Below are 26052 nucleotides of genomic sequence, written 5' to 3' on the forward strand. Positions count from 1 at the left end.
AGCCTACTGATCTCACTAGTGAGAGACAGAATTGGTTTCCCAGTACACCAGCTAACTCTTAGGTCTTTGATCATCTGCAGTTGGGCTGCTCCTGCTTTGATCAAAAGTACGCTTTACTTGATCATGCTACATGAACTAAAAGCCTGAGACTTCAATCCTGCCTCCAAGTGACACTTGGATTGAGGCACTGATTTGTCTGATATATTGAACAAAAGCTTTAAAATATAATTGAGCGCAATTGTCAGGCATCTTTTAAACAAGACCATTTGCTCCTGCACAAGCCGCCTTCTCATTTCACTTATTCCTGCAGTGCCAGTTCTGCACCGTTTGCAGTGAGGCTGCAGCACTTACCCCACAAGAGAGTAAAGTATCACAGGAAGAATTCCACCTACCCTGCAGGAAAACCAAAGATCTTTCAAAAAATATACACTATCCAGTGAGTAAGAAATGGGAATAAATGAACCAACCCCTGCAGGCATCTACTAAATATTTATTAAGAGAACTGTTTAATTAGCAATGCCTGTGCTCATCACTATGGCAAGATCCATGGCCAGCCTTGGGTCTAGACTCACCTTCCTTACTCAGGAAACTTGTAAGTATGCCAGAACACAGTTCCCAAAGCACATGGGGACTCCCAGTCATCAGACAAGGCCACCATGGGTTCTGCAGACGCTTGTAGCAAAAATACTGCTGAGGTGGAGCATATCATGGCTGTGGGGTGCTGGAAAACTCATCCAGAGCAGAGCAAACTAGGTGTTGACTTCATCAGAGAGCACACTGTGAGTGAACAAATCCCACTAGCCTTTGCTTCTATTAATATTTCCACGTGATAACATAAAAAACTGCAAGATTTGGTCAAAAGGTTTAAGGGCCTGACATCAATACAGTGATTTTTTTTCCCCTCAAAGAGTGCATCCTATCACTTCCCATGGTATATTCTCCTAAGATTACTCTGACCCCATTTGGAAGGCACAATCCCTGTCTGGCAGACAAAGGAGCTGATGTAGAGGCTGATTGACAGGTAAGTCTGTGGCAGCAGGAACCAGAACCTCGGGCTCTGGTCTCATAGACACAGCCTAGACTACACAGTTACCACCACGAACAAGAGCAGCCTCTGAAGTCGATGGAAATCATACTGACCTTTCATACTACACCTTGCAAAGAAAACACCCGTGGTTGTACTGAGGTTAAATGAGATCCTCCTACTCTGTGAATCGGCAAGTGGAAGCACAGATGTTTGATGCCCTTATATTAATTTACATTTCACTAGGGCTGTGGCACAAAAAATGACATTGCTGCATGTTCTGCCATTTGAGAGCCTGAGCTGACTTGTCCACAACAGGGTGGTGCTTGAAAGACTGAACTGAGAGAGAAGGTGCTGTGGGCACAAAGGAGGAGCACATTGCTAGAGAAGCAATAGTCTTCTCTTATACAGGTTGATGCAACTATTTGACTATCTCCTCCCCGGGAACAACAAATATAAAAAAAGATGGTTCACATTCTTCCTGGCTACCACCTGCTGATACCAGTATCACTGGCATTAACTGGTTTAATCTTTTACCACCTTCAACTCTAATGCTACTAGACATCGCAGATGTCTAACTGATCACGAAGTTTCAGTATGTGGCTGTAGTTAGGAACAAAATGTGTCACTATAAACTGTCATGTAAAAAAATGAAAATATAAGCAAGAGATCATGGTCATACATCTTTGTATATATAACGTGTATATATATTCTGAGTTACTGCATCCAGTTCTGATATTCATTTCTGAGGGTTTGAAACACTGGCGAGAGTTACAAAAGGACCTGCAGAAATTATCTTGGTTCTAAAAAGTATGAGAGGCATATGAAGCTTAATCTAAACATATGGTGACTGAGTAGGGAGACACTGCACCAGGAAGCAATTACTAATGGCAGGAAGCTTCTCCATATAGTATAGCAGGGAAAAATAGTATGCAGTTCCTGGAAGCTAAAGATAGAAATGGCATCTTTAGTTCAAGGCTGGTTTTCTTTCTAGAAGAACCAGAGTAATCAAGAAAAATTCAGGAGCTGGAATTCTTGTACAGACACTCATGTTTCCCAGGAGATTCTTGCAGCTAAGGTTAAAAGCTATTAACTCATAAACCTGTTGATCACCCATCCAGAGTATTTTGAAAAGTTCCCTAGATTTGTCTCCTTACAGTGTCACAAGTTTTTCTGGGACTTGATAACAGATGGCATCAGAAATGTCCATCCACCAAGTCAAAGGCAGTTTCCCAAGATACTCTATATTCTAAATTAAAGATTTTTACTTTAAAGAAAAAAAAAAAAAAAAAAAAAAAAGTGCTTCCTCAAACCAGCCCCAGATTCATAACTTTGATCTTCCACTGAAGAGGAATGGCTTTTGTATTTCTGTCCTTTAAAAGCAGTTCATTGATAGCTCTACATACCTCCCAAGTAACCTTAGAAAATCACATGCATCTATCTGTCATATCTCAGAGGTGCTCCTTTTCTGGATTCCTTATTTGATCTGGTACTGTGACTTCACAGACGGTTTACACATCTGTACAGTTAAGGAGATAGCTGTGATACCCTGAGGATATGTTTCTCAACATGACTAGGAAAGCTCCTGGCAAACTGGCACTGGCTGCTCACTGTCACTCTGACTTTGATCTCCTGTCTTCATGTCTCAACACACAGATCATTTGGGATTGCTTGGCTCTGCTGCCCAATACCACATTAGCACTGTGAATTCACCAAACACCCACTCCTGTCAAAGCCACAGCCACTTATTTGGGACTCAAGCCTCTCTACAATTTCAGTCTAATGTACTGTCCAATACAGCTGTACTGCAACATCTGTGCATGTAACAGCCGGAGCTAAGGCAGAAACAGCCCTAAATGACGTAGCAAACTCCAGGTTGCCTCCTGCAGATTGTTTATCCACCTGGGATAAGCCCACCTTGCCGACCACACTTCCAAACCAACACTGCTACCCTCATGCTTCCAGGGGCTTGTCTCACACAGCCTGCCATGCACCTTCCTTTAGAGGTTTTCCCACTGTACAATGTGACACCCCTAGAATGATTTATTGGAGACTATATGGAATTTTAGGTTTAGGGACACTTTCTTCTTGCACACTCAGTTTATTAAAACAACATCAGCTCCTGATGAGCAGCAGTGGGGTATGTTGCAGGAAGTCCTATTTTACCAATGTAATTTCAGATCTCTATAGTTTTTAATAAACTGCTGTTTAGCTGTTTTAATCAAATCCATTCCCAACACTAACTGAAATAAACTGCTGATGTTGTTATCCGTATGACCACCTGGGAGGCATAACAAAACACATGACAACGCTTATACATCAATAACAACTCAAAAAAACACATTTTAATTTATCATTGCAGTCAATGCCTTTTTTTTTTTTCTTGTGGTTCTTAAAATTTTAGTATTTCTGTATGAGGAGTTCAGCACTATGACTTAAGGAACATCCTCAGCTCCTGTCCTGGTCAATGAGGTCTGATGGCTCAAGCCCTTCCATTCACTCTTGTAAAATGTGTATTTGATGAATTAAATTAATTATATTTTATTTTGCAGCCACTGGGGACAAAGTTCCAGAACTGTCATACTGGAGAATTCAGAGTACAAATCAACAGACCCAAAAGTACAAAGGTCACATCTCCATTTGCTCATCAAAGGCTTCTGTGGTTTCACCACCTAAGTCCTACATCAAACCTTATCTTCAGCTCACATAGAAGGTGGCAGAGAACATCATAACCCAACCAAAGATAGATCATCATATCATTAAGGCAGGTTCTTGGCAACAAAAAATGCTTCAGCCATGAAGATTCATAATCCCAATAAGCTGCAAAATATATTAAAAGGAGAACAGAGGAATCAGGGTTCTAGGAAGCATTTGCATATATTACTTCTTATAACCAGCATCAGATAGAACCCTTTACCTAATTCCCCACAAGGATGTTGTAAGGTTTGTAATACTTAGCACAAGATATGAAGCAAAAGGTAGAAATCTCAGCAATGGCTGATACGTACGAACCAAAAAAAAGCCAGTATTCAACAATTGGTTGACCTTGCATCTGAGTGGGTGTTTCAAAGATCCTGCAGCCCATCTAGTCCTCCTTTGGTTTAAAGCACACGTCACTATGGTTTGGAGTGTCATTGAGTGTTTCACTTTTACTACTCACAAGTATTCACAACATCTTTGCTACCTAGAAGACCTGCAGCAATGCAATATGCATCAAACAAAGCTTTTGGAAGCCAAAAAGCCCCAAAATAGAGACCTCTGTTGGGCGTCTACCCACAGCAATATTAGATGCCGCAAACATGATCCACACTCTCAGTTGCACCACACACTGAGCCAAGCTCATGATATTCGTTTTTATCTCCGTGGACTGGTTCTACACAATCTGGAGAAGCGTCTTATGCACCGGGATGAAAAGGCTTGGTTAGTTTGGTTACTCTGCACAGTGGAGCTGTCTCCAATCAGAGTAGGGGTCATTTTCTGAAATACTGTAATGAACTCCTCCGGACAGTGAAAAACATTCCAATTGCAAGCCACATTTTAACTTTGTATATTAGTTAAGGTCTAAATCAGTTTCTACTGAAATCAGATGACATGACATCATGACATTCTTTGTTTCTGTCCTACCTGATCATTTTCATGCATCGTTTAGTCTTCACTTTTCGTTGTTTTTGATATGGCCACTACTCTCCTGAAGTCTGGCTATCTTGCAATGCTAATGCACCTATTCTCTAGTGTGTCTTTGCTTTGGAAGTCCATTTTCATCTAACAAATCACTCCCACAGACTGAGTTGTCAGTGTCTCTACACCATGTATGAAGTTACATAACCAAAAGATAAAGTGTAGTTAGAGAATATACATGGGTTGATACCACATATGTATGAATAAACATGAGTCTATATAAATTATATACTCTAATGAAAAACATATTAATATATATTTCAATTAATACCTTTAAACACCAAACCTTTTACAAGGAGGTGATAACACAGAATAAACTGCAGAGACATGCAATGAAAAGTATTTACTCTGCATATACTGACATATAATTAGTTTTGAGCACTTTAGGTGACTCTCTGTAGACCTGTAAACATACACAAGTAACATCAGGTCAGTAAAATGTAGTCTGTAAGTTTTCCATTTGGTGGAAAGAATTATTCATTACAGAAAGGCTTGTGTTCAATTTATATCAACAGCCTGAAGTTGAGTTTCAGAGTAACAGTCTCAGGAGGTATCTAGAGATAGCACAGTAAGAAAGGTGATCAAAGGTAAATAGTAAACAATTTATGACATAGCTCTGCAGTTATCCACCACACAGTTTCACCTCCACATTTATACTATTTTTATTTTGCTGTATTCTCAGCTTTCAGACAGTAGACAAATGGATAATATCTATAACACACTTATGGGCAATATATGTTGCAGTTAGACTTATCCCTAACTCAAAATCCCCATCTTTCAGCTCCAAAGTCATTAACACAACACAAAATTAGAAATTTGCATCTTTTATTAGTGTCATAACCTTTTAAATCTATACCTAGGTTGTGCAGTTTGAGCCTGTTTGTGTAAAAACCACTTGCATCCTGATCCTCTTTGTATTTGAAGAAACTAAACAGATGGAGAATAGTACTGTTGTTTAGTGCCTCACAACTAGTATGCATCTTGCAGTCCAGGGTTTTGGTTCCCCATCCTGCAGTCAATGATGGTTCAATTGTCTCTACCAAGGGTACCTAGAGGGGAAATCTAGATTTATTAATTTCCCATGTCTTCAAGAAGATATCTGTCTTTGTGCCTCATTCACTTCCTTGATATGCCTAGTGCCTAAATGGAAAATTTTCCATGTAGACTATGGATGCATACACAAAAAAGGCAAAAAAAGTAGATATAGATAAACAGACAGCTAGATAGAGACAGACAGACAGACATGGAATGAACCATTTTGCCCTCGCTCTTAAGTTGGTTCTTTTTATAAAGAACCTTAACTAGTTAAACCAGTCGAGTTGCAGGTAACACTCATACCAATTACATTACAGTGAAGAGCCTTAACAGGAATTGCAGCATTGCTGCGGTTCAGTGAGACTGGATGATTTTTGGCAGGTAAGACTGAACTTCTGCTTGCCTATGAAATGCTATCAGGTCCACAGCTGTAGTGGTGTATGGTTACCAAAACGATGATATTTTAAATAAAATACATACTTTATCCAGAGAGAGTTTTATATATACATAGGTATTAAATGTAAGCTTCTTTTAATTCATTTTCTTTTTTCTTTAACTCACAATCTTTCTAAGATTTCCCCACTACTTATTGAAGTTGATACTATGCATGGCTCAGGACTTTCAACCTCTACAACTGAGGTTCCAGGAAGATGCCCCAAATATTCGCCCAGTACCCAGATTTATGCAGATGACCTGCGATAGCTATGGAGCTCTTTAGGCACAGCTGCAGGCAGTGTCCTGACTATGCACATGGCTCTTCATTACCCTGCAGATACGCATCAGTCAAAAAGATCCTACTAGAAACTAGTAAGTACAAAAACTGCAACAGCACATCAGTGCTTCTCATATGTTCAAAACAGTGTAAATAAAGGAAACACTTCAGTCTTATCTTGATAGAACACTTTTCCCCTACTAGACCCTGGAAAGATTTCAAGTTAAACTATGGTTTTTTAGAATACATATTCTATTGTAAAGAAAGCCTTGGGCCAGATTTTCCAGTGCACTCTGTGTGCATCAATATTGTCATGTTGAGACATTTTCCACCAAAGTCCCGCTCTCCCACTCTGCCACAGTGACACATAGCATTGGTGGGGGAATGGAAATAGGAGAAGCCGCAACACGGAAGTCACCCTCCTGTGAACTGCAGGGATGATTATGGCATATTCCAAAACGGCCCCAAGGCCTTGAAGGGGGAAAACAGCACCGCACTTGGGCATCCCTGGCATTTTCTGTGCCATGGGGAGCAGTATCAAAAGCAAACTGCAAAACTCAGTTTTCATACAGCCTGCACTCATGTTTGTGGTTCATACAAAGAGAGAGAGAGCTCCATAGTCATTCCTTTGGGGTGTTGGTACCTGGTGCCTGTGTCACTGCCACTCTTCACTGCTCCGTCATCCGTGAAATTAAAGGTGCCGGTCCAATTTGCCAATTCCTCTCCATTCTGCCAGCTAAACTGCAGCCCTCTAGCAAGAAAATGAGGCAGTTGATATTTTATATCATTCATTAGGTTAAGTCTATCAGCATGAGTTCTCATGTCCTTTTTCTTAACACAGAAATGTGACTATGACACATTCATCAAAAACAATACAAAGATACCAAGAACCACAAGACATCATCTTACTAGTGGACACAGTTAATTTACACTTCCTATAGACTCTACAAGTCCTTGGCTGAAAACAACACTAGACTCCCCAACAAAACTGGAAGGCCAGTAATCATCTGTGCTTATAGACAACATACGCATGTGTGGAGCGGAGCAAGTTAGAAATTTTGTTCCCAGAGACACAAGTGCAAAAAGCTGGACACGTGTGGAAAGCTACAGGGCCAAAGAAGTAAATACTCCAAACTTCAATTTTACATCTACTGTAGTTGTTAAATGTGGTGGGCGCTGGGTCCTTCTTCTGATTTGTTGCCCATGCTAGCAAAAGATTTGTCATTTGATGATTTCTCTATGTCACACTGTATTGCTTCTTTTCCCTGTTTGGGAAGATGTTTTAAGGCAATGTATATCACAATCACCTCAACTACATTTTCCAAGCTTTCACAAATCCATGTGCCTGCAATCTTCTGGAAATTACACTGAGAGTTGGGTAGAAATCTCACGTGCATTTAAAAAAGCTGGGTCTGAAGAAACATTTGACAATGTGAGTCAAATCCTTCCCTTAGCTCAAAAGTCAATGAAAAGGAACCTTGAAGGTGGTTATTTTTAATCTTCTCCATTTTAACCCAATTTCATAATTTCAGAAGCCTGGCAGCTGAGTTGTGAACATTTGGTGCTGCCAATAGTGAAAGTTAACTTTCCGGTTGGGCTGTGCAGGGACAGCCAGGAAGCAATCTGCAATCTGCCAGCCCGCTTTGCCCGAAAGGAAGGGCATCCAGGACCCTGCTAGTTTTCTTGGTCAACAGGCTTATTACAAGGACTGGAGAAACTCTCAGACCACATGCATCCTCTAGTCTATTTGGCAGCAGTTATAAGCCTAGGAAATTAAGAGGAACAACATGGGGCATTAAAATAAGGACTCTGTTCCCTGCAGCAGAAAAGGGGAGTTGCTCTAAACAGCTCCAAAACCACGTAATAGGGGTTTATTTGTTCTGTATTGCGGAAATGTGTGCACATAGCTTCTTGTTGTCATAGTTGTTTTAAGACAAATTTGTCTAAGTATCTGCAGTGCAGGCATTTCCACATGAGCTAATTGTCTTGGTTCTTAAAACTCAGTAGAGATTGGCTCAGTACAATTAATTTAGGGAAACATTCATCCGATCAAAGGCTGGCCTTCAACCTAGGGAGTGATCCATCCCCCAAACTGTCCCTCCATCAGCAGTACAAGGAGCATGGGGTTGCTTGCAGTGCATGCACACATTACAGAAGAATCCCACCACCCAAGTGAAGTGCAGTGCATGTCACCACAAACATTCTTTCTGACCTAAACCCAAGATATTGTGAATGAATATAAGAAGTTTATTCTTGTATGTTTTGTGCTTTTTAATCTTTTTGTTAGGTTTTTTTATTTTACTGAAAACAGACTTTTTGGTAAAGGCATTTTGGAGCAGAAGAAACTCTGAAGAAGGCAGGAAGCCATTCAACCCTCTGAAGTGAGGAGAGAGCTAGCCTGCTAAATTGCCAAGCTATGTCCCACCACAAAAGGTGGGAGAAAAGCACTATGAAAATATTGGAAAAGCTTCCTCTGAATCTTTCATTTTCATTGCTTGCATGTTCTCCAGTGGTCAAATTTTGCTTTTCCAAAGAAAAACTTTTTAAGTATAAAAATGGGAACATTTCAAATACAGAAGCCAAATTTTTGCTCATAGGAGACACATTCTGATTATTTCTTAGTTAAATACATGGATGCAATTCTCCTGTTTTCCAAAAAATCAAAACAAGTAGAAGAGACTATGCTGATCGCCATAAGCAAAATGAGATGACAGTGCATACTTACAGCCTATATTCAGCTTTCAGGGAGCTACTTTGGTGATCAGTTTGAAGAATCACATCAAAGGCTGTACAGGTTATGCTTTAATGGTTACAGGGTAATGCAGTGCTATGGCTTGTCAGGGAGTCCCATACCTTGCACGTTGCTCTGACAGTTTTTAATCAGCTGAGGCTGCCCAAGGTATGACTTCTGAGCAGAATATTGTTGCGAATAAAACATGAGAAAATTCTCACTTTTACTAAGACACCTTCACTTTCAGGCTTGTTTAAATAAACACTTGTGATTCCTATGTACGACAGCCTAACACATTTTTTGCCACACTGTAAGTGGTATGGAAACATGTTTCTTTTGAATGTGTATGTGTTTGTAAAAAGCATCTAAATATATCTGGCCTTTAAGATTTGTTTTAATTGCTAAGGATAGCATTGAATGATACATGGGGAGAGAGAGAGTAGAAGTGTGAGAAAACCAAGTTGGAATTGTACTTTTTAATTGGATTTAAATCAGATATTTGGGGCTTAAATGTTTACTTACAAACTGAAATAGAAAGCACTAATCTAGATAAATAGCTGGTGTTGGTGTGTCCTTCAGAGGTGAACTCTCCCAAAGCATAGCTAATATCAGGCAGATGAAATGAAGAATTAAAACATTATGTAACATCCTCTCCCTTCATATGTCTTCACTCCACATGGAACAGCTGGAAGGAAAGCTAAGAAAATGCTCAAAGGCAGAGGAGGGTGAATCTGTCCATAAAGCAAAAGACATTATAAAACCACTCTTTAATGCCCTCCTCTCAAGCCTTTTTTGGGAACAGTGTGTAATGCAGCTGAGGAACCAAGTTGAAAGGAGGACATGCACATTTTGGGTAAGATCCAAGAGGAGATCAGGAAGACTAACACTGAGGAATGGTAGATATGTCTTATGATGAACAGCTTAAAATACTCACCTTTGAAATGGCAGGATGGAGGTTCTAATTGAGGTACAAAAATATCTAATGAGGGCAAGCAAGGGTCTGACACTTCTACATGGTAAGGACAAAGTTGTGAGCTGAGCTTAGGGTCAGGAGCAAGCTTAGTGTCTGACCCTGAACCAGGCAGGGAAAGCCACACAGTGCTCTTCTTCCAACAGGTACTCCAGAGGTTAACAATGCATAGACTGCAAAAAAACACTGCCAAAGAAATATTACACAGCTTAAAGGACTGTGTGTCTCACAACAAGTTTGCAAGACTGACACCAAGCTGCTGCTCTGCATTTTCTGGAGTGAGGGTACAATAAACTTCTTCCTCCCAGTAAAAACAACTTCCACGAATAACGGTTTTTAGTATCAGGACAGAGTAGAAATTAAGGATGAGATATTTGAAAACACTGACCTGAATTAATTCTAACAAGATTACTGAGAGTTTTACATTTATTTCAATCAGCCTTGAGCTGGGAGATTTCAATTTAAAAAAAATAAAATTTTCTAATCCTCTCAGTTGTGAGTCATAAGCGTTCATAAAAGCTGTCTGGCCAAATCTGCAAACAGCCAGAGTAAATAGAAAAGAAACTTGAACTGCCCCATCAATATATTTCATTGGCATATTACTGTAGTTAAATTTTACCATGTTCACTCTCAGCATTAACTACATTTAAATAGGCAAATAAGATGTAAATGCAGCTTCTGTTGGTCAGAATTGCAATAGATAAGCACATGCAGGATGGCAACAGAAAAAAGAAGTGGAACAAAAAAGAAAGTAAGGAAGATTAAAAGAAGGGAAGGAAAGCAAAGGAAATTACTTAGACATCTCCTATGTAGTTTAGACAGTTCATGTCAAAGAGTTTTGAAAAAAAAAATAATAAAATAAAAGCTCATTTTAAGCCTGGGATCATTACCAGTTATTACCAATGGTGGAACTTTGCCATTTGCTCAATTTGCCCTAATGTTATTTCCTACTAAAATCAGTACATTTCCCCAATGCATGATGCTGATGATAAGGGAAGACTTTATAAAAGATGTAATAACCAGAAACACTCTAAGTGCAGAGATTATTTATTTTGCCCATTCACTGTCAGCACATTTTTCATCACGGTTTATGGACATCATTAATCACAAGAGTTACCCCTAACAAATAAGAGTATGAGCAATGTTGTGCCTTGCATTAGAGAAACTCCATTAAGCTGGATGTCTTAGCAATCAAGACCTTGAGTTTCAGGTAAATGTCAAAGCAATATTTTTATCCTAATTGGTAACTACAAACGTTGAATCAGTATGTGGTCAAATAAACATTGGCGTAATGTAAGAGTAGTGGGAGGGGGTGAAAAAACAGAAAATTAACAAAGCAGCAGCAATTCCGAAGGGCTTGTCAAGACCAGCTGTCAAGAAGCAGCAGGAAGCAAAGCAAAAAGCCTGTTGCCACAAACAAAAACCAACTCCTGCACAAGCGGAGGTTTTAATAGCAAAGAATGTCAAACATTTATGAGGGTTTTGAACTATAAGGCAAGAATGAACAAGTGGATGGATTGCAGCAAGAGGCTTTGTATCCATGCTGCCATTACATAAGATCCCACTTCAGGGGTGTCTCATTGCCTTTCTAAAGCGCAAAAGCAAGGTAAAAATTCAGCTCAGACAAGAAGGTAAGGCTTTTAAAACAGAGCTACTCTACAGCCAATAAATGGAGAAGGCCCGAAATACTTTAAACACAGCTGGCAGTCCTGTCTGGGCTCTAGCCAGAGAGCAGGCCATGAGCATGTATGCAGCAGAATTTATTCAGGAGAGACCCACGCGCTTTCAAGGCATAAGAGCGGTTTGGTGTGAGTGGCTGAGTGATTAGTACCTATGGGTAACAACGACTGAATGGCAACAGGGGCATCATGCAGGTGCAAGGAGAGGGCATAGAAGAACACGCCAGTGCCATCCCACTCCCCCAAAACCATGAGCTCATCTCATCTAATCCCAGCCAGCAGGCTATTTCCACTCATCTTTCAAGGTGACAGCTACCACTACCCCCATCCTGCATCTACCAGAGGCAGACTAAACCCAAAAGCAAGCAAAACCAGACAGAAACCAATGTAATTTTATATAGCTGAAGCTAAGCCAAGATCTGACTCAGCTTGCTGGCCTACCGCAGATGGTCAAGCAAGGGGAAGCAGAGGAGCCTACAGACTCCTTCTTTGAAGTGGTGAAAGGAAGGTACGAATGCCCCCAAGAGCAAGGCAAATTACTTCATTTTCCTTCTGAGCTCCCTCTCTTATTTGTCTTCACTTTTCTTGTTCTGTCTTTCTAGCAGTTCTCATATTCCTTCTCTATATACATTAGCAAAGAGGCCATTACGAGGTGACAGCAAGCCCAGCTTTTGTGACTCTGGCTTCTGTTTCATTTATAAGCTAATATTATATATATTAATTCCCTATACATCATTAATAATTTTATAATCATATTTCTGCAGGCCTGGTTATGGTGCTGCACTACACTGTTACATATTACCCAAAGACAGAAGCCATATACAGTCCCCACCCTGACAAAAAGACAGTCCAGGTCATGTATAGGCTTCCTGAAGTCAGTGGAAAATCACTTACTTTCACTCTACCTCAGTTTCCCTGTTTCATATTTCTGCCCTTGCAAGGAGGAACTTAAGACTTCAGTGTTAAACGATCATGTTACCCTCTTTGAAAATGGAAAGTGATGCCCCTAGCCTACCAACAGGGATGTCACAGAGATATTGGAAAGTCAGACAGTTAATCTCACTGAAGATCCAGTTCCTTCTTTCTGCAAAATAAGGAAACTATGACTCACTATGACCACAGGGTGTATGGAAAATAAAATGAAAACAGTGGTATGCATGAATGACCTGCAGATGAGACTGATTGAAAACACTCACTAAAGTGGATTAGCGAGTAAGAGGAGGTTGGGTAAGAAAGGAGAATATCAGGAGTCTCCGACATGCCAGGCTGCTGTGCAAGTGAAGACAAGCATAGCAGCCAACAGAGGTAACAACAAGAGGAGTTTCTGGAGAAAAAACAAGGATCTGCTGGGGGTGTGTTGGTGTGTGGGTGTGTGGGGGGGGTGTAGGCCAGAAACAGCAACTTTATTTACTCTGCACATGAAAAGACATTAGAGGGGCTTGGAAGGAGTAAAGCAGCTAGGTAACAGCGAGACACTGAGATCAAACACAACCCAGCAGAGTCAAGGCAGACTAGCCTGTGTGTCCAAAAACTCCTTCCTGATGAAAAGACCAGACCCAGCCCCCAAAGACAATGAAATTAGATGACAAGAGAAAGGTAAATGCTTACTTGAGTAGTTTAATATTACTTGAAACTCTCCAATCCATTTTGAAATAAATATTCATGGCACAGCAATTTAGAAAGACGTAGCACAGATCACAGAAAGAAACAGATCTGCCTGTGGCAGTCCAGGTCCAATTCACCTGTGCTATAAGGCCAAAAAAATATCATGTGTGTGTTGACTGCTTTCAGGGGAAAATCCATGGGTAAAACCCTACCAGGCACAGCACAAAGAAAGGACACATTTCTGGTGCCAATTTGTGTACTTGAGCAGGGTGCTGCCCTTCTTATGTGAGTCCATAATAAAACTCATGTTTGCATTCGGTGGAAGCAGAGTTCGATCTGACCAGTCCAGTTTAGAAAAATACTTATTTCTCCAATAAAATCAGCAAAATGCAAGTTTTAGTCTGGGTACATACATATACACACTTCTGCTCACTGCATTAAGACCAATCTTTGTCTTAGCAACCTATGGCTTTGCAAGTTGACTGAGAGTGGGTAACCACTGAGCTGATTGTTTGCCATTTGATTGGGAGAAGGCCATTAGAAAAGGTTTAGAAAATGTATGAAAATATGTGGAAGAGCGGGAATGGTATATTCACAACAAAAGGAAGAAATAATATGAGTCCCATGAAAAGCAAAATATGGATGGAAAATCTGGGAAATGGCACATCTGGTTACACCATACACTTGGCCATACAGTATTACACCAGGGACAAGCTTGGCTCTACAAGTTAGAGGGAAACAGTAGTAAAAGTGGTGGAGGAGTATATTTTGACTAGCACAAGGAGCAAAATTGGAAACATAAGTGGGAAGCTTCTGGATTATAACCACTACTACACATAAAAAGGTTTTGTTTCATGTAACACATTTCACATTTGGGTTAAACTTTGCATCAGAGATTCACATGCAACATCTGAAAAACCTGATCTAAAATCACTTCCCAAGAAAGATACAATAGACACAACACCAACATTCAACTAGCCTGTTTAAATGGGACGAGTTTTGACTAGGACATCAAGGACATTGAAGGACACCTTTCAAAACAATACAATCTTTCCTTTTGTCATCTGTGGCTGATAGATAAACATCCAAGGAGTAATAGATACTCTGTATCAATTCCATTTGTAATAACTGTTCATAATAAAAATATTCTTATTTGTAATTGTTAGGAGCAACACAAAACCCACAACAGAATGAGCTGTCAGTGAGGCAGGTTGTTTTCAAGAAAAAAGGCCAATCAAGCCCCAAGCACAGACACTTAGAGGAAATCCCAAATAATTTAAGATGCCAGAAAATTCTGACATTTCAGCTGATAGCTCACTGCAAAGGTACCTGATGCAGCATGGGTACCACAAGCAATTTCACCATAGCATTAGAGATCTGATGGAGCTAGTGGCTTCGCATCTCATGTTTCCAAAACTAATAAATTTAGCACCAGCCAAAACTAATAAATTTAGCACCAGGTCAGGTGTCCCTACACTACACTATATTCTTCAGTGTAAACATACTCACAGAGCCCCATTTGCACTAAGGACTCATGCTGAAGACAATAAGCAAAATACCATTTAAGGTCAGCGTGCCTGTACCCAGTATCAGCCACAGGAGTAGGCAGTATTCCCTCTCTCCATTCACAGGAGTGGATGGCACAGTCTCCTCCTTCCGTTCGTGAAAGCCCTCCAAAATGTTGACTGCTCAAGATTTTCAGCTAGGACTGTGAAAAGCCTAGTTTTGGCTGTATTTGTTCTTATGGAAAATGCCATGAAACTACCAGTGACAGAGATTGCTTTTAAGGTTTTCATCATGAGAACTAAAGCATAAAACTAACTAAATAAAGAGGATGTGGAAGGACAGTGACTATCTGCGGGGCTGGTGAAAAAGCAAAATGGATGCAAGCAATGGAGGGCAAGGATGCCTCAAAAAAATGAGAGGTTAAGTCCACAATTTGCCTGAGGGAGTCATGGACTGCTGAGCAATGAATACACTTGAATTAAAAAATGAGAAATGAAATGAAAAAGCAATCAAGGGCAAGAATGAGGCACAGCAAAAGTAAAAAAATTCAAAGCTTTGCACAGCGATTATATCTGAACCAAATCCAGTAAGCATAAGAACGATCAAGAAACCCCAATCAGATCGAAAATAAAACACTGCATTACCAGGTCTGCAACTCTGGCCACGGAGGTCAGCAGTCAAGGATGTGATAGCTCACAGCTGGGGCTGTGGGGGACACAGGTGTAGCACAACGCAAACCAGGAAGGCTGTGTTCTGGGTTTGACTTTCTACAAAAGTAAAACTGTACTTTGTACTTTGTACCTGCCCGAGCACATAGAGGGTAAGCAGCTAATTTTTTTCAGAACGACATAAAGCAAGTTGATGGCAGGTTATAACAGAGATGTTTTTGAAAGAAATGTCATGGAGTTTAAACCACTCTGGATGAAAGGGCTTTGACTCACAGGTGTTGAATGCTGGCATTGGCAAAACTCACCCATTACTTTGTCATATAGAGGCAACAGATCTGTGTGAAGCACAGAAAGCGGAGTTAGCCTAGATGTTCAGCTAAATATTCAAAAAGAGCTGTGTGTGTAGACAGAAGTAAGCCTAGATCTCCGCACAACAAAGTGAGACTTCAGCAAGCCCTTACCAGGTATTATGTGAACTAGAATTAGGATTTGATTGTCTCTGTATTAATCAGTGAGGATAATGGCCACATTTTGGCTGGTATACAGAACATCTATAATTCACTACTCCAGGGCAAGAAGCTTCTGCAGAGCTCCTACAGCCCAACACGATTCAAACTGTGAGTAAAGCAATGACTTCTCTGCAGGGTGGGCTTGTGGGAACTGATTTAGGGACTACCAGGTGGCCACAGCCACAGCAAAAGGGACAAGTGTCTGTAGGTCACTCTGTAGTGACTCACATCCCCCATGGTTTGAACTCAGGAAGGACCATAGTGTAACACACCAGGGAATGACACACTCAGGATAATGCAATTTGCACATGTAAAATACTGAAATAACTGATTTTCATTACCATAATTTACTGTCATCTGGGGAACAGAGAAGGACTAGCAATTCACAGACTAGGTCAGCAAGTAGCTTCGCCATCTTAACAGCAGAGGTACAAATCAATGCTAGAAGTAAAGCAAGTCTAGATGGAGCAGGGATTCAAATCCTGCCTGTTTTCTGCATCAGAGCCATTGAGAGTCAGTGAGTACAAGAGAGGAAATAACATACCCTCATGCTCTGGTACTAAAACTTCAGCCACTTGATGCTTTCCTTTAAAAGCAAATTAAAATTACGGGTCAGAAAAAAACTCAAAGTAGCTGAAAGTAAGATTTTGCCTTTGGGACACTTTCACAATAAAAGTATCTGTTGCAGCCTGCAATAGAGCTGTGATTGTTTGCAAATTCTTGCAGAGCTTTAATTCACATGCCATGTACTTGTGAGCTCTCCCCCTTTATTTGATGTGGTGAGACAGCAGCATTATGTAAAGCAGCCAACAGCAGCAATGAGAAAGGGAATGGGATGACCAGCGAGGGGTGACTTTGCAGGCAGCTGAGTTAATCTGTCAGCCCACTGTTTGTTCTGCCCCCTCCATCCCACTGCCATCTCTTCCCTGAGCTCTCCTGCAGCGCAGGCTCCAGTGCTCCTCTGACCTCTTGGGAAGCTGCTTCAGATCCTTGTCTTTGCAAGGGTAGTTAGGAACAGTGGGGATGCCAGTCCCAGTTTCCATCCACTTGAAAACCTCTTGGGAACACCTGGAGCAAGAACATCATGCTGGAATCTCAGTTTCTCCCTGCGATGCTAGACTAGACACTTTAAGGTGATGGCCATAACCCATACATACACATATTGGTGTGTGTGTATATATATTGGGGGGTGTGTATATTTATATTGAAGACTTCGCTCTCTCCTGAAGTTTCCAGTGCTCTTCTCTCTGAAGAAAACCAACCAAAATCAAGACCTGCTCTGCAGCCCCATCAGGGATTCAGTGAGGTGACTCACAGGTCACATGTCATTTTGCTAGTATGATATTTCACTCTGGTTAGAAACAGAGGGGGCACACAGCTGTGTTAGAGAAATTACTCACTAGGTCACCTTCATCTTATGTCTCTTGAGAAAAAATATTTAAATGGAAAAAGACTTTTAACGCTGGAATAGATGGTCTTATGTTACAGTTAACATCTTCACAGGGTGTTATGAACAGGCCAGAGAAGCACATGCCAGGTATGGAGTGGGAGGTCTCAACTGACCTGAGCTGACTGTAGTCCCTCAAGAGCCCAACTCAGGACAAAATACAGCTCAGGCCACATGCAGCTTCCATGTCCACACTGCAACTACCGCTGTTGGTGGTATAATTAAGATATGATCTTGTCTTACGGCATGGTACAAGCTAAACGATCTCTCAAGGTATAGTCCTGGTTTACTTGCTGTGGGTTTATCCCTTGTTTCCCCATGCTGTGCAAAAAATTATCATAAGCTATCTTTATTTTGTGGGTAACAAAAGGGGTAAAAATGTCTGGGGATTTATTTGCAACTATTGAATAAAAGCTGCTTCAGAAATACCAAAATGGTGGTACAACCTCAAGTTATGAGAGTCTGATACTAATTATATGGTACACACACACAAGAGTGATGTTTTATTCTCATTTAAAAGATGTAAAGCTTTCAAAGAATGCAGGCTGCCTGCATGGGAAGGTTTGCTGTTTCTTGCGGTGTGATTCTTTGAGTTATTGTACACGCCTCCTCTGACAGACCCCAGGGTAATCTTTGTTTAAAGACTTTAATAGCTTTGAAAATGTGTTCTCCTCACTTGGCTGAAATAAAAAAATAGTTTTAAAGGGGCAGATTCCTTTCTTCAGCTGACTCTTACCCTGTGCAGAAGTCAAGCTGTTAAAAAAACAGCATTTAGTGAATTGCCCACCAATAGAATATTGGTATATAGCAAAGTATTGCTCTGATAGTCTTCTCTTGCCAAAGCAAGCAAGGACCATCCTATTGATCTCTCCCATGCTACAGGCTGGGAGATGAAGACAGGAACCATTTCAACGTTTTTTTACTGTAGTGGCAGTTTCCTGATGTAATCCAGGATTATTCCCTGCTGGCCAAACAAGAGCTAACAAAAAAAGGCCAGCCCTCAGCTGAGCATCTGATTCAAAAGAAAATTCAGATGAAAGCTGAGCATTGGAAAGATGAGTCAATACAAAAGCAAGCAGCAGCTCTGGATTTAAGAAGAAGTCCACAGCATTTAACCTACTTTAGCAGATCAATGAAGAAGCTTTTTAATCATCACATTAATCCTAAAATAAAAATAATTACCCCAGAGATCTGTATTAAAGTCCCTTAATTATATCTCATTTCATCATCCTTTTTACTCGGGATCAGGAGCTACAGAGACCAGAGCTTCCTGATGTCATTCTCCAGTTTGCTGTTTAACTCTCTCATTAAGACTTCAGCTGCTACTATGGGGATGAGGAACCGGCCTTGCTGAGAGCACCCACATCCATCCCACTTGGAGGAAAACTGAAAAAGGGGAAAAAAAAGGTGGGAAGGATTCTGCTTTCCAATAACACGGTACAAAACAGGGAAAGTGCAGAGAACATTATATGGTGCGTGAAAAATGTGTGAATACCTAGAAATTCCATCTTTACATTTTCCCCTTCTTTCAGCAATGCCAGGAGCTCATTAGCTCATTAAGGGCAAAGCGAGGACTTAACCAGAGGCTGGGCCCCTTATCAAATTTCACTGAGAAGGAACATCCTCTCTGGCCTGCAGTCCTGCATCCCCACAGACAGGCTTTGGGAGCATGGCCATGGATAAATGCAGCATCACCAGCCTCCATGGCACCCTCCATGGAGAGCTTCAGGTGGATTTTTATGGTAATAAAACCAGTCCGCGCCCTGCTTGTAAGGGCACGTGGCACGGCACAGTTTACAGCCACATAGCTAACATTTCCATCTTTCTCCCAGAAAAGGGTGCTTTTGTCTACACTGCTTATTGGAACCAGTCCCTAGACTGTGTTGTCTCCTGTGTTGTGCCTAAGCTGCTTGTTTTAGGTCAGATTCCCTCTGCCTTGCTGGCCTTTACTCATTTCCACCATCTTATTGCAGAGAAACAAGATAGCCTTGCATTATATTTAGGCTTAAAAGCATCATACATTTACTGGAACAGTACTTTAGGGCAATTTTCAGTTTTCTCTAAATACACTGGGGAATTTCTTCCCGCTGCCTTGGAAAGAGGCCCAGAGGCCTGTTATTGTTGCAGATGTTGGGATGCAAGCAAAGGCTATCATAAAACAAACAGCATGTTGAATCCTAGCAAGTAAATGGCTTTAGGTTTAGGCAGCATCCCCAAGCTCCAGCTTGGCAAGCAGCACCAAAGCTATAAATATCGCACTTCCCCTCTAAAAGGATGCTCTCCAAAACCACCAGCTCCACCATGGTCACTGGAGATGCAAGCTATAATGTGTCCAAGGAATCTCACAGCTGGCATCAGCTTCTAATAGGGGACTTTACACCAGAGGTTTGTGAAAGAAAAAGAGAAATTAAAAGTTACAGATATCCCTGCATGGAGCGGACTGGCAATGAAACCACCTGGGACACCGTAAAGTACTGTAAGGCATGAGAGTGAGAGAGGCCAAGAAAAAGTTAAAAAGTACCTTCATGATAATATTACAGTAACAATGTAGGCTGCTACGTGAATCACCTTTCTATCATTAAAAACTGACAAGCTGAGACTGCCACATCCTGCATTTTTATTTCCATGAAAGATGGGAACTACCACTTCCCAGCAGAAAGTGCTTTTTCCCTGAAATGGGGGTGAGGGGACATGACTCTCTTCGAGACTCTTTCAGGTGATTTAAAAAAAGGAAAAGAAACAAATCATTAGAAGCTGCAATTTAAAAAAAAATAGTATTTTCAAAAGTAACAAAATGCATGCACATTACCCTGCTCAAGCCCCTTTAGTGTCAGAGTGCTCAGAACCAGACTTTGCTTAGCAAGCTGGGAATTGGACAACACCCTCTTTTCACTCCCTGCAGCCTGCTGATGACAAGATAGGCTCCCAGGACACGAGGCAGGACAGAGAGTGGCCACAGAGGCCACTCACTGGAAAAGTTATAGTTGCATTTTCTTGTAATTTTATTTTTATTTTGCCATTTTTCATTTCAGTTTAGACTTTGGACTTATTTTTCATTGGTCTAATCCTGTTGCAGTCATTTTGACTTAGAAAAGCATGTATTGGTAGGGCTGCAAGGCCTCCAGGGCAAATGGGAAAAACTGAGAAAATAAGGCAAGATGAGACCTCAACTGGTCATAAAGTCAAACTCTCAGCACCAAAGCATCTTGGTACTACCCCGGTCTTACGTAACAGGTTCCTGAAGCCCCCAAAGATGGAGATTTTATAGCTCCTCGGGTGTCCTTTTTCTTTAGAAGTTTTCCTTCATGGATATATCCAGATCTTTCCTGCTGCAATTTAAGTCCATGACTTCTTCCCATGTCATGAGTCTTTACAGAAATGTGTTTATTACCTTCCCCTTGGCAAAAATAGTTTGGGTATTTCAAGACAGTTATCATACCTCCCTCAGTTTTCTCCAAGCCAAACACACGTGGTTTCTATACCTCTGCTCATTCTTGCTCCTTCCAACAGAGTCACATCTTCCTGGAAGTGAGGTGCCCAAAAGCAGGGTCCCCCAACCTAGACCTTGCTCTGTGGGTAAACTAAAACACTCCCCTTCCTCATCCCTTTGGGATGTTAGCTCCTGTCTATACATATTAATACCATGCTTGCTGTTCCTCCCCAGCGAGAAACATTTGCTAATTTGTCAGCATTTTGCTTGCTCTTGGCACAAGGCAAACTATGTGAGCTGCAAACCAGGCAAGAACCAAACCACTGATCTCTTCTGACAAAATGCAGCTAAATTCCAGTAAAAAATTCCACAGCAGCTGTTTACACTACTGAAACCACTTACCTCAAAGTATGTAAGAGAAACATTCTCCTCTATAAAATCATACAAGCTGTAACACCTAAAACTAGATTTAAGTTAAATAAACTCTGCATGGGTCAAGGTTAAACACTTGAAGATTCCCACTGATGTTTGCTGTAAGAAAAGCAGTACCGTTTTCAGATCAAAGACTGATGTGCTCTACAGCAAACCAGTCTCAGCAGTAATTCATGAGAATACAGCAGTGAAAAAATAAAGTGCACTCTCTGTTATTTGGAACACTAATATTGCCACTTTGATTTTAGGAATTGCATCGGCATGTTAGTTTCTAAAGACATTGAAGTTTAGGCAATGAGCATGCTAACTTAATTCAACCTCTCAAGCCATCTCAGCTTGAACTTACACAGGGTGAAAAGCCTGTATGTCAGGGTCTGATCAGGGGCAAATACTCAGGTGTACAAGTCAGTCTGGTTTAAGTTAAGTAAGACCTAGATTTTTACAACAGCTGAGGATTTAAACACAATCTAACAGACAAACAAATCACTATATTCTGCCCAACATTCTCCTTTATTAATAATCTAACAGACATTACAGATGCTGGATGCACCTTCCCAGATTGACAAGATATTAATATTGTAAGCACAGCATCGAGAAGTGGTTTGAACTGTTATAATGGTATGACTGGAGCTCTATCTCCATTCAATCCAATCAGACAACTTTTCCTATTCCCTCAAATCCCCCCTTACCTTTTGAGATAGTTTCTCCCATAGAGGATCTGCTGCAGCAAGGTGACCACGGCAAAGGCGCAGATGAATATGAAGAACAAAGTTCTGTTTCCCAGCAAATCCCTGCTTGATGAAGGGTCAGTGTATCCCATCCTTCTTAAAAACCACTGAAGCTCCACTTAGTAAAATTCAGTTCATTGCAGACTTCATACCCTTTTTGTGGGGAAGTGGAGGAGAACGCTTGCTGGCTTTTCTGTGAGCAATCCAAGGACAAGGTATCCCATTGTTTGGCCCTGCTGCCCCTTTTTTGCCCCTTTCGGATGTTAGCTCCAGGACTGTGCGCAATGGCTTGCTTCCATGGTAAAGTTTCCAGGAGATTCAGACGTGGGTAACATCTAAAATCATCTCTCAGAGCTCTTTCAGTGCAGGCAGCCTGTGCTGTGCAAGAGGCATTCTGTTCCCTCTAAGCCTCTCTTGAAAACCCGCTGCTAGCAATTATCTACTTCAATCCCATTTTCATATTCCAGATGGGGGAAGCTGCAAATAAACCAGAAAACTGCAGCCAATGGCAAACACAGGGCTCCGGCAACCTGCGTTGGAAACACATAGTCGTCAGCTCTTCTTTGCTTCTGCTCAGTGATTCCAACGAAATGTGCTTGCAAGGAGACGTGACTGGGGTGTGCTATTATTGAACAAGCATGTAACGATCATGAGGATTTCATTCAGTCCCCTGCAAAAAACAACAGCAGCAATCTGGTCAGGCTAGCAGGAAAGCTGCATTTTGTGTAGCAGCGTGCCGTCCATACCGTGCCTTCAGTACTGTAGCATTTGCATGCAAAATGCAGTGCCTTTAGTCATACACCGCTACTATCTGGGCTTCTATATTTCCCCTGGTTATTCCTCCAGAGTAAGCATAAGCAAGGTCACTGTGCATCTCTTCAAGGACAGAGCTCTCAGTTCCTGCATGCTGATTTATTGGAGGCTCCGTGTAGCCTCACAGCCGCAGAGAGGGAGACTGCCTCTCAGTGCAGGCTCTAAGAACCATTCATTTAAAGAGACAAATATTCTGATTGTTCCTCCACCAAAAAGAGTTCTCTTTCGAAAGGGCAAAGCAATAAGACCTTGTCCACGGCCATCACAACTCCTCTAAAAATCTCCCCATTGTTAGGAAAGGCTCGATTCAGCTCACAGGGAAATCAATGGGAGTTTTGTTGTTGATTTCACTGGGATCAAAATCTGCCCCCATCCCTTAGCTTCTTAAGACAAGTTCCAGTGAAAGCTTCATCCATGAATGAAACACTCTGGCTAGGAGGTTGTTTTGCCCCAATAACAGATGGGAAAAGGATTTTGACAACTAATGTGGAGGGAAAAAAAATCCTTTGTCTAAGAGAATGGGAAGATTTTTGTGTGAATAAATTTTCCAACAGTTAAATCAGTGTATGCAAAATGTTCTAGTGTGCCAGCAGCCCAGCTGTGCAAAGCAGCAAACAGGGACTGTTTCTGGACTTTGTCTCAGCTGTAATTGGTGCTGCATGGGAAGAAGGTAACTTTGTTCAAGCCTTTCAGCCTAGTTCCTGAAGCCAGGGTTAGTCCTCAGCATGACCTGTGGCAACTTAGGCAAAACAATCAAGGACTAAAGCAGGTTTTGCCTTACCTATTTTTAAGCAACACAAGTAACAAAAGTGTTGAAGGTAGGAACCTGGACACCCTGAGCTCCTGCAGGCGGGAGCCACCAGCAGAGACGAGCCCTTTAGACACCCTTGACTGTGCAGAGAAGGTGGAGGGATCCAGCCTCTGATATCTTTTTTCAGTCCCTTTCAAAGCTCCCACACATGCATTTGTTAACCCTGCTAAATGTTTCAGTTATCACCTGTGCATATAAAGAGTGGTGATGCCAGGTCAGATGAAAGATTATGCACCCCAGGGCCTTGTCCCTGACAGTGGCCAGTGATGGATACACAGGGAAAATTAGAAGAGGGCAAGGACATACTAATACTTCCTTGGAAACACCCTCCTACTGTTCTGTGGTTCAGTCTTCCTAAACCAAGGAAAGAAAACCAAGATTTTGGTTAGAAAAATAACTGAGTTGTATTTGTACAGTACTGGGAATAATACACCAGGGGACTGCAAATTAAATAGCAAAAGCAGTTTGATTCCCTCTTGTCAAAGTCATCAGCTCTAGGGCCAAATATGTTTCTTTCAACGATCTGTTCATGTAAGCCCGTATAATATAAGAATGTTTCCATACAGGAACCATACCATTTAGATGGATCTAAGCACACAGCATTCTCAGTAACAGGAAAAGCAGTATGGCCATCAGAAATACCAGGCTGGGACTCTACAAGATACTACACAGGCAGATTTGTATGGAGAAGCTGAGAGGTAAGGCCAGTAAGGATAGAGTGAAGGAAAAGGTACTTAATGCTTTGATTTGTTGGATTTTTACTGAGAGCTTTGAAAATCCTCTCCAAGAAATCTGTCTCAATTGCTCCAGGGGTTATTTTACAGTAAAGACAAAGTACCAGACAGTAGAATTCAGGTTCTTATGACCTGTGGATGTGATGCCAGTTTTGCAGATTTTGATATCACCTTGGTTTTGGTGAAAACACTTTCAGCCTTTCTTCCTCTGTTCCCCTCCACTCAAAGAGATTTTTTTTGAGACTGATCTGTGCTGTAGTGCACCAAACTCGTAAGCCTAGCAGCTAGCTAGTCTTTCTCCTGGACTGATGGTCAGCCTGAGCTGCAATAAACAGCCTGGAAGCACCATGCACTCTCAGTCAGTTTTTGACTTTCTGTGTCCTCTCAGGCTTCTCGGACATATCAGAGCTGGCCAGAAGATACAGCACCTGAGAGGCTTGTATGCAGGAGAGCTGCACACGTAAAGCAAAAATGCAAAGTACAAAGACATGTAAGTAGAGAGAGTTTTCTATGCCAGATCTTGTGCAGACACCATTCCTCATGTCACATGTAAAAGAAATCTTTTTTCTGTCTTCATCCCAGTACTACAAAAACACTGCAGAATTGGAAGCAGAATGGCTCTGTGCAGGCATAAACAAATAAGATGTCTATCGACAAATTTTCAAAGGATGCTCAAGGTTGCCTGCAATATTTGTTGTGAGTGAAAACAGTCTTACAGCATGCAGAAGGACTGAATGAGCAAGGCCAGCACTCATTCCCAGAGGCTCTGTGAGTTTGACCTGTCAACTACAGGCTTCCTTGAAAGCATCAGGCCTCCACAGAGAACAAATTAATTTTTTTTCATGATTTTACACCCTCCACTTAAGCAAGCAACAGACAACAAAAGAGCCCATCCAGAATTTGAGAAGAGCTTGGGGATAAACACAGTAAGTTGTGTTGCAAACACAGATTTGCTGGGCATGATGGCCTCAGGTGCTGTGTGCAGCACTGACTGTTAGTCAACATAAGCACTGACCTTACAATGGCCAATGTAGCTACAGTGGCACTGGTCACATACAGGAAGCCCAGGCCACATCACAATATATGCCAGCCAGCATCATGCCAGAGCACAGGAACCTAGTAAATAGGATCTCTTCCGTCACCAGATCAAGTATCACTTAACTAGTAGCAGCTACTCAAAATGCCTCTTATGAGATGGTGAGAGAGAGATGGATAAGCTGCACGATATGCAGAGGCTCAGAAAGGGTATTCCTGTATTTTTATTGGAGCATAGACTTCAGAGGTTAAAGCAAAAGTGGCAAAATGGAACTGCTCATAGCCTCCCATAATATGAAGCTGCCAGAAGCAGTCAGTCTTAGATGTTGCTAGCCTTTATTTGTTGTATGAGAGCTGCTTGTTAAATATCATTAGAGATAATATATCACAAGAAACTCCTTCAGCCTGAGCAGCGAGACTCTAAGCCCTCTAAAACAAACATGAACATGCTCCAGATGGTGATACCCTCCAACGGGAGTTCATCGTTTGCTCTTAAGTCCAAATG

The 26052-nt window shown here is 41.4% G+C and overlaps 1 protein-coding gene across 3 annotated transcripts in view; it reads right to left on the reverse strand.

Moving 5' to 3' along the window:
• The window catches only part of ST8SIA5 (ST8 alpha-N-acetyl-neuraminide alpha-2,8-sialyltransferase 5), an 82355-nt gene that overhangs the window by 28996 nt on the left and 27307 nt on the right, over nucleotides 1-26052 (reverse strand). Inside the window, exons 2-3 of one of the 3 annotated variants that reach the window (XM_040578960.1) lie at nucleotides 22116-22824; nucleotides 7093-7200 (exon numbers count right to left, since the gene is read on the reverse strand). In XM_040578960.1, the coding sequence (XP_040434894.1) occupies nucleotides 7093-7200; nucleotides 22116-22246 (239 nt within the window). In that variant the 5' untranslated portion in view covers nucleotides 22247-22824. Of the gene's footprint in view, nucleotides 1-7092; nucleotides 7201-22115; nucleotides 22954-26052 lie in introns of those variants that run through there. The other 2 variants (XM_040578959.1, XM_040578961.1) reach the window with 2 other exon arrangements.

Source organism: Falco naumanni, chromosome Z (genome assembly GCF_017639655.2).
Source record: "Falco naumanni isolate bFalNau1 chromosome Z, bFalNau1.pat, whole genome shotgun sequence".
NCBI classification, from domain to species: domain Eukaryota; kingdom Metazoa; phylum Chordata; class Aves; order Falconiformes; family Falconidae; genus Falco; species Falco naumanni.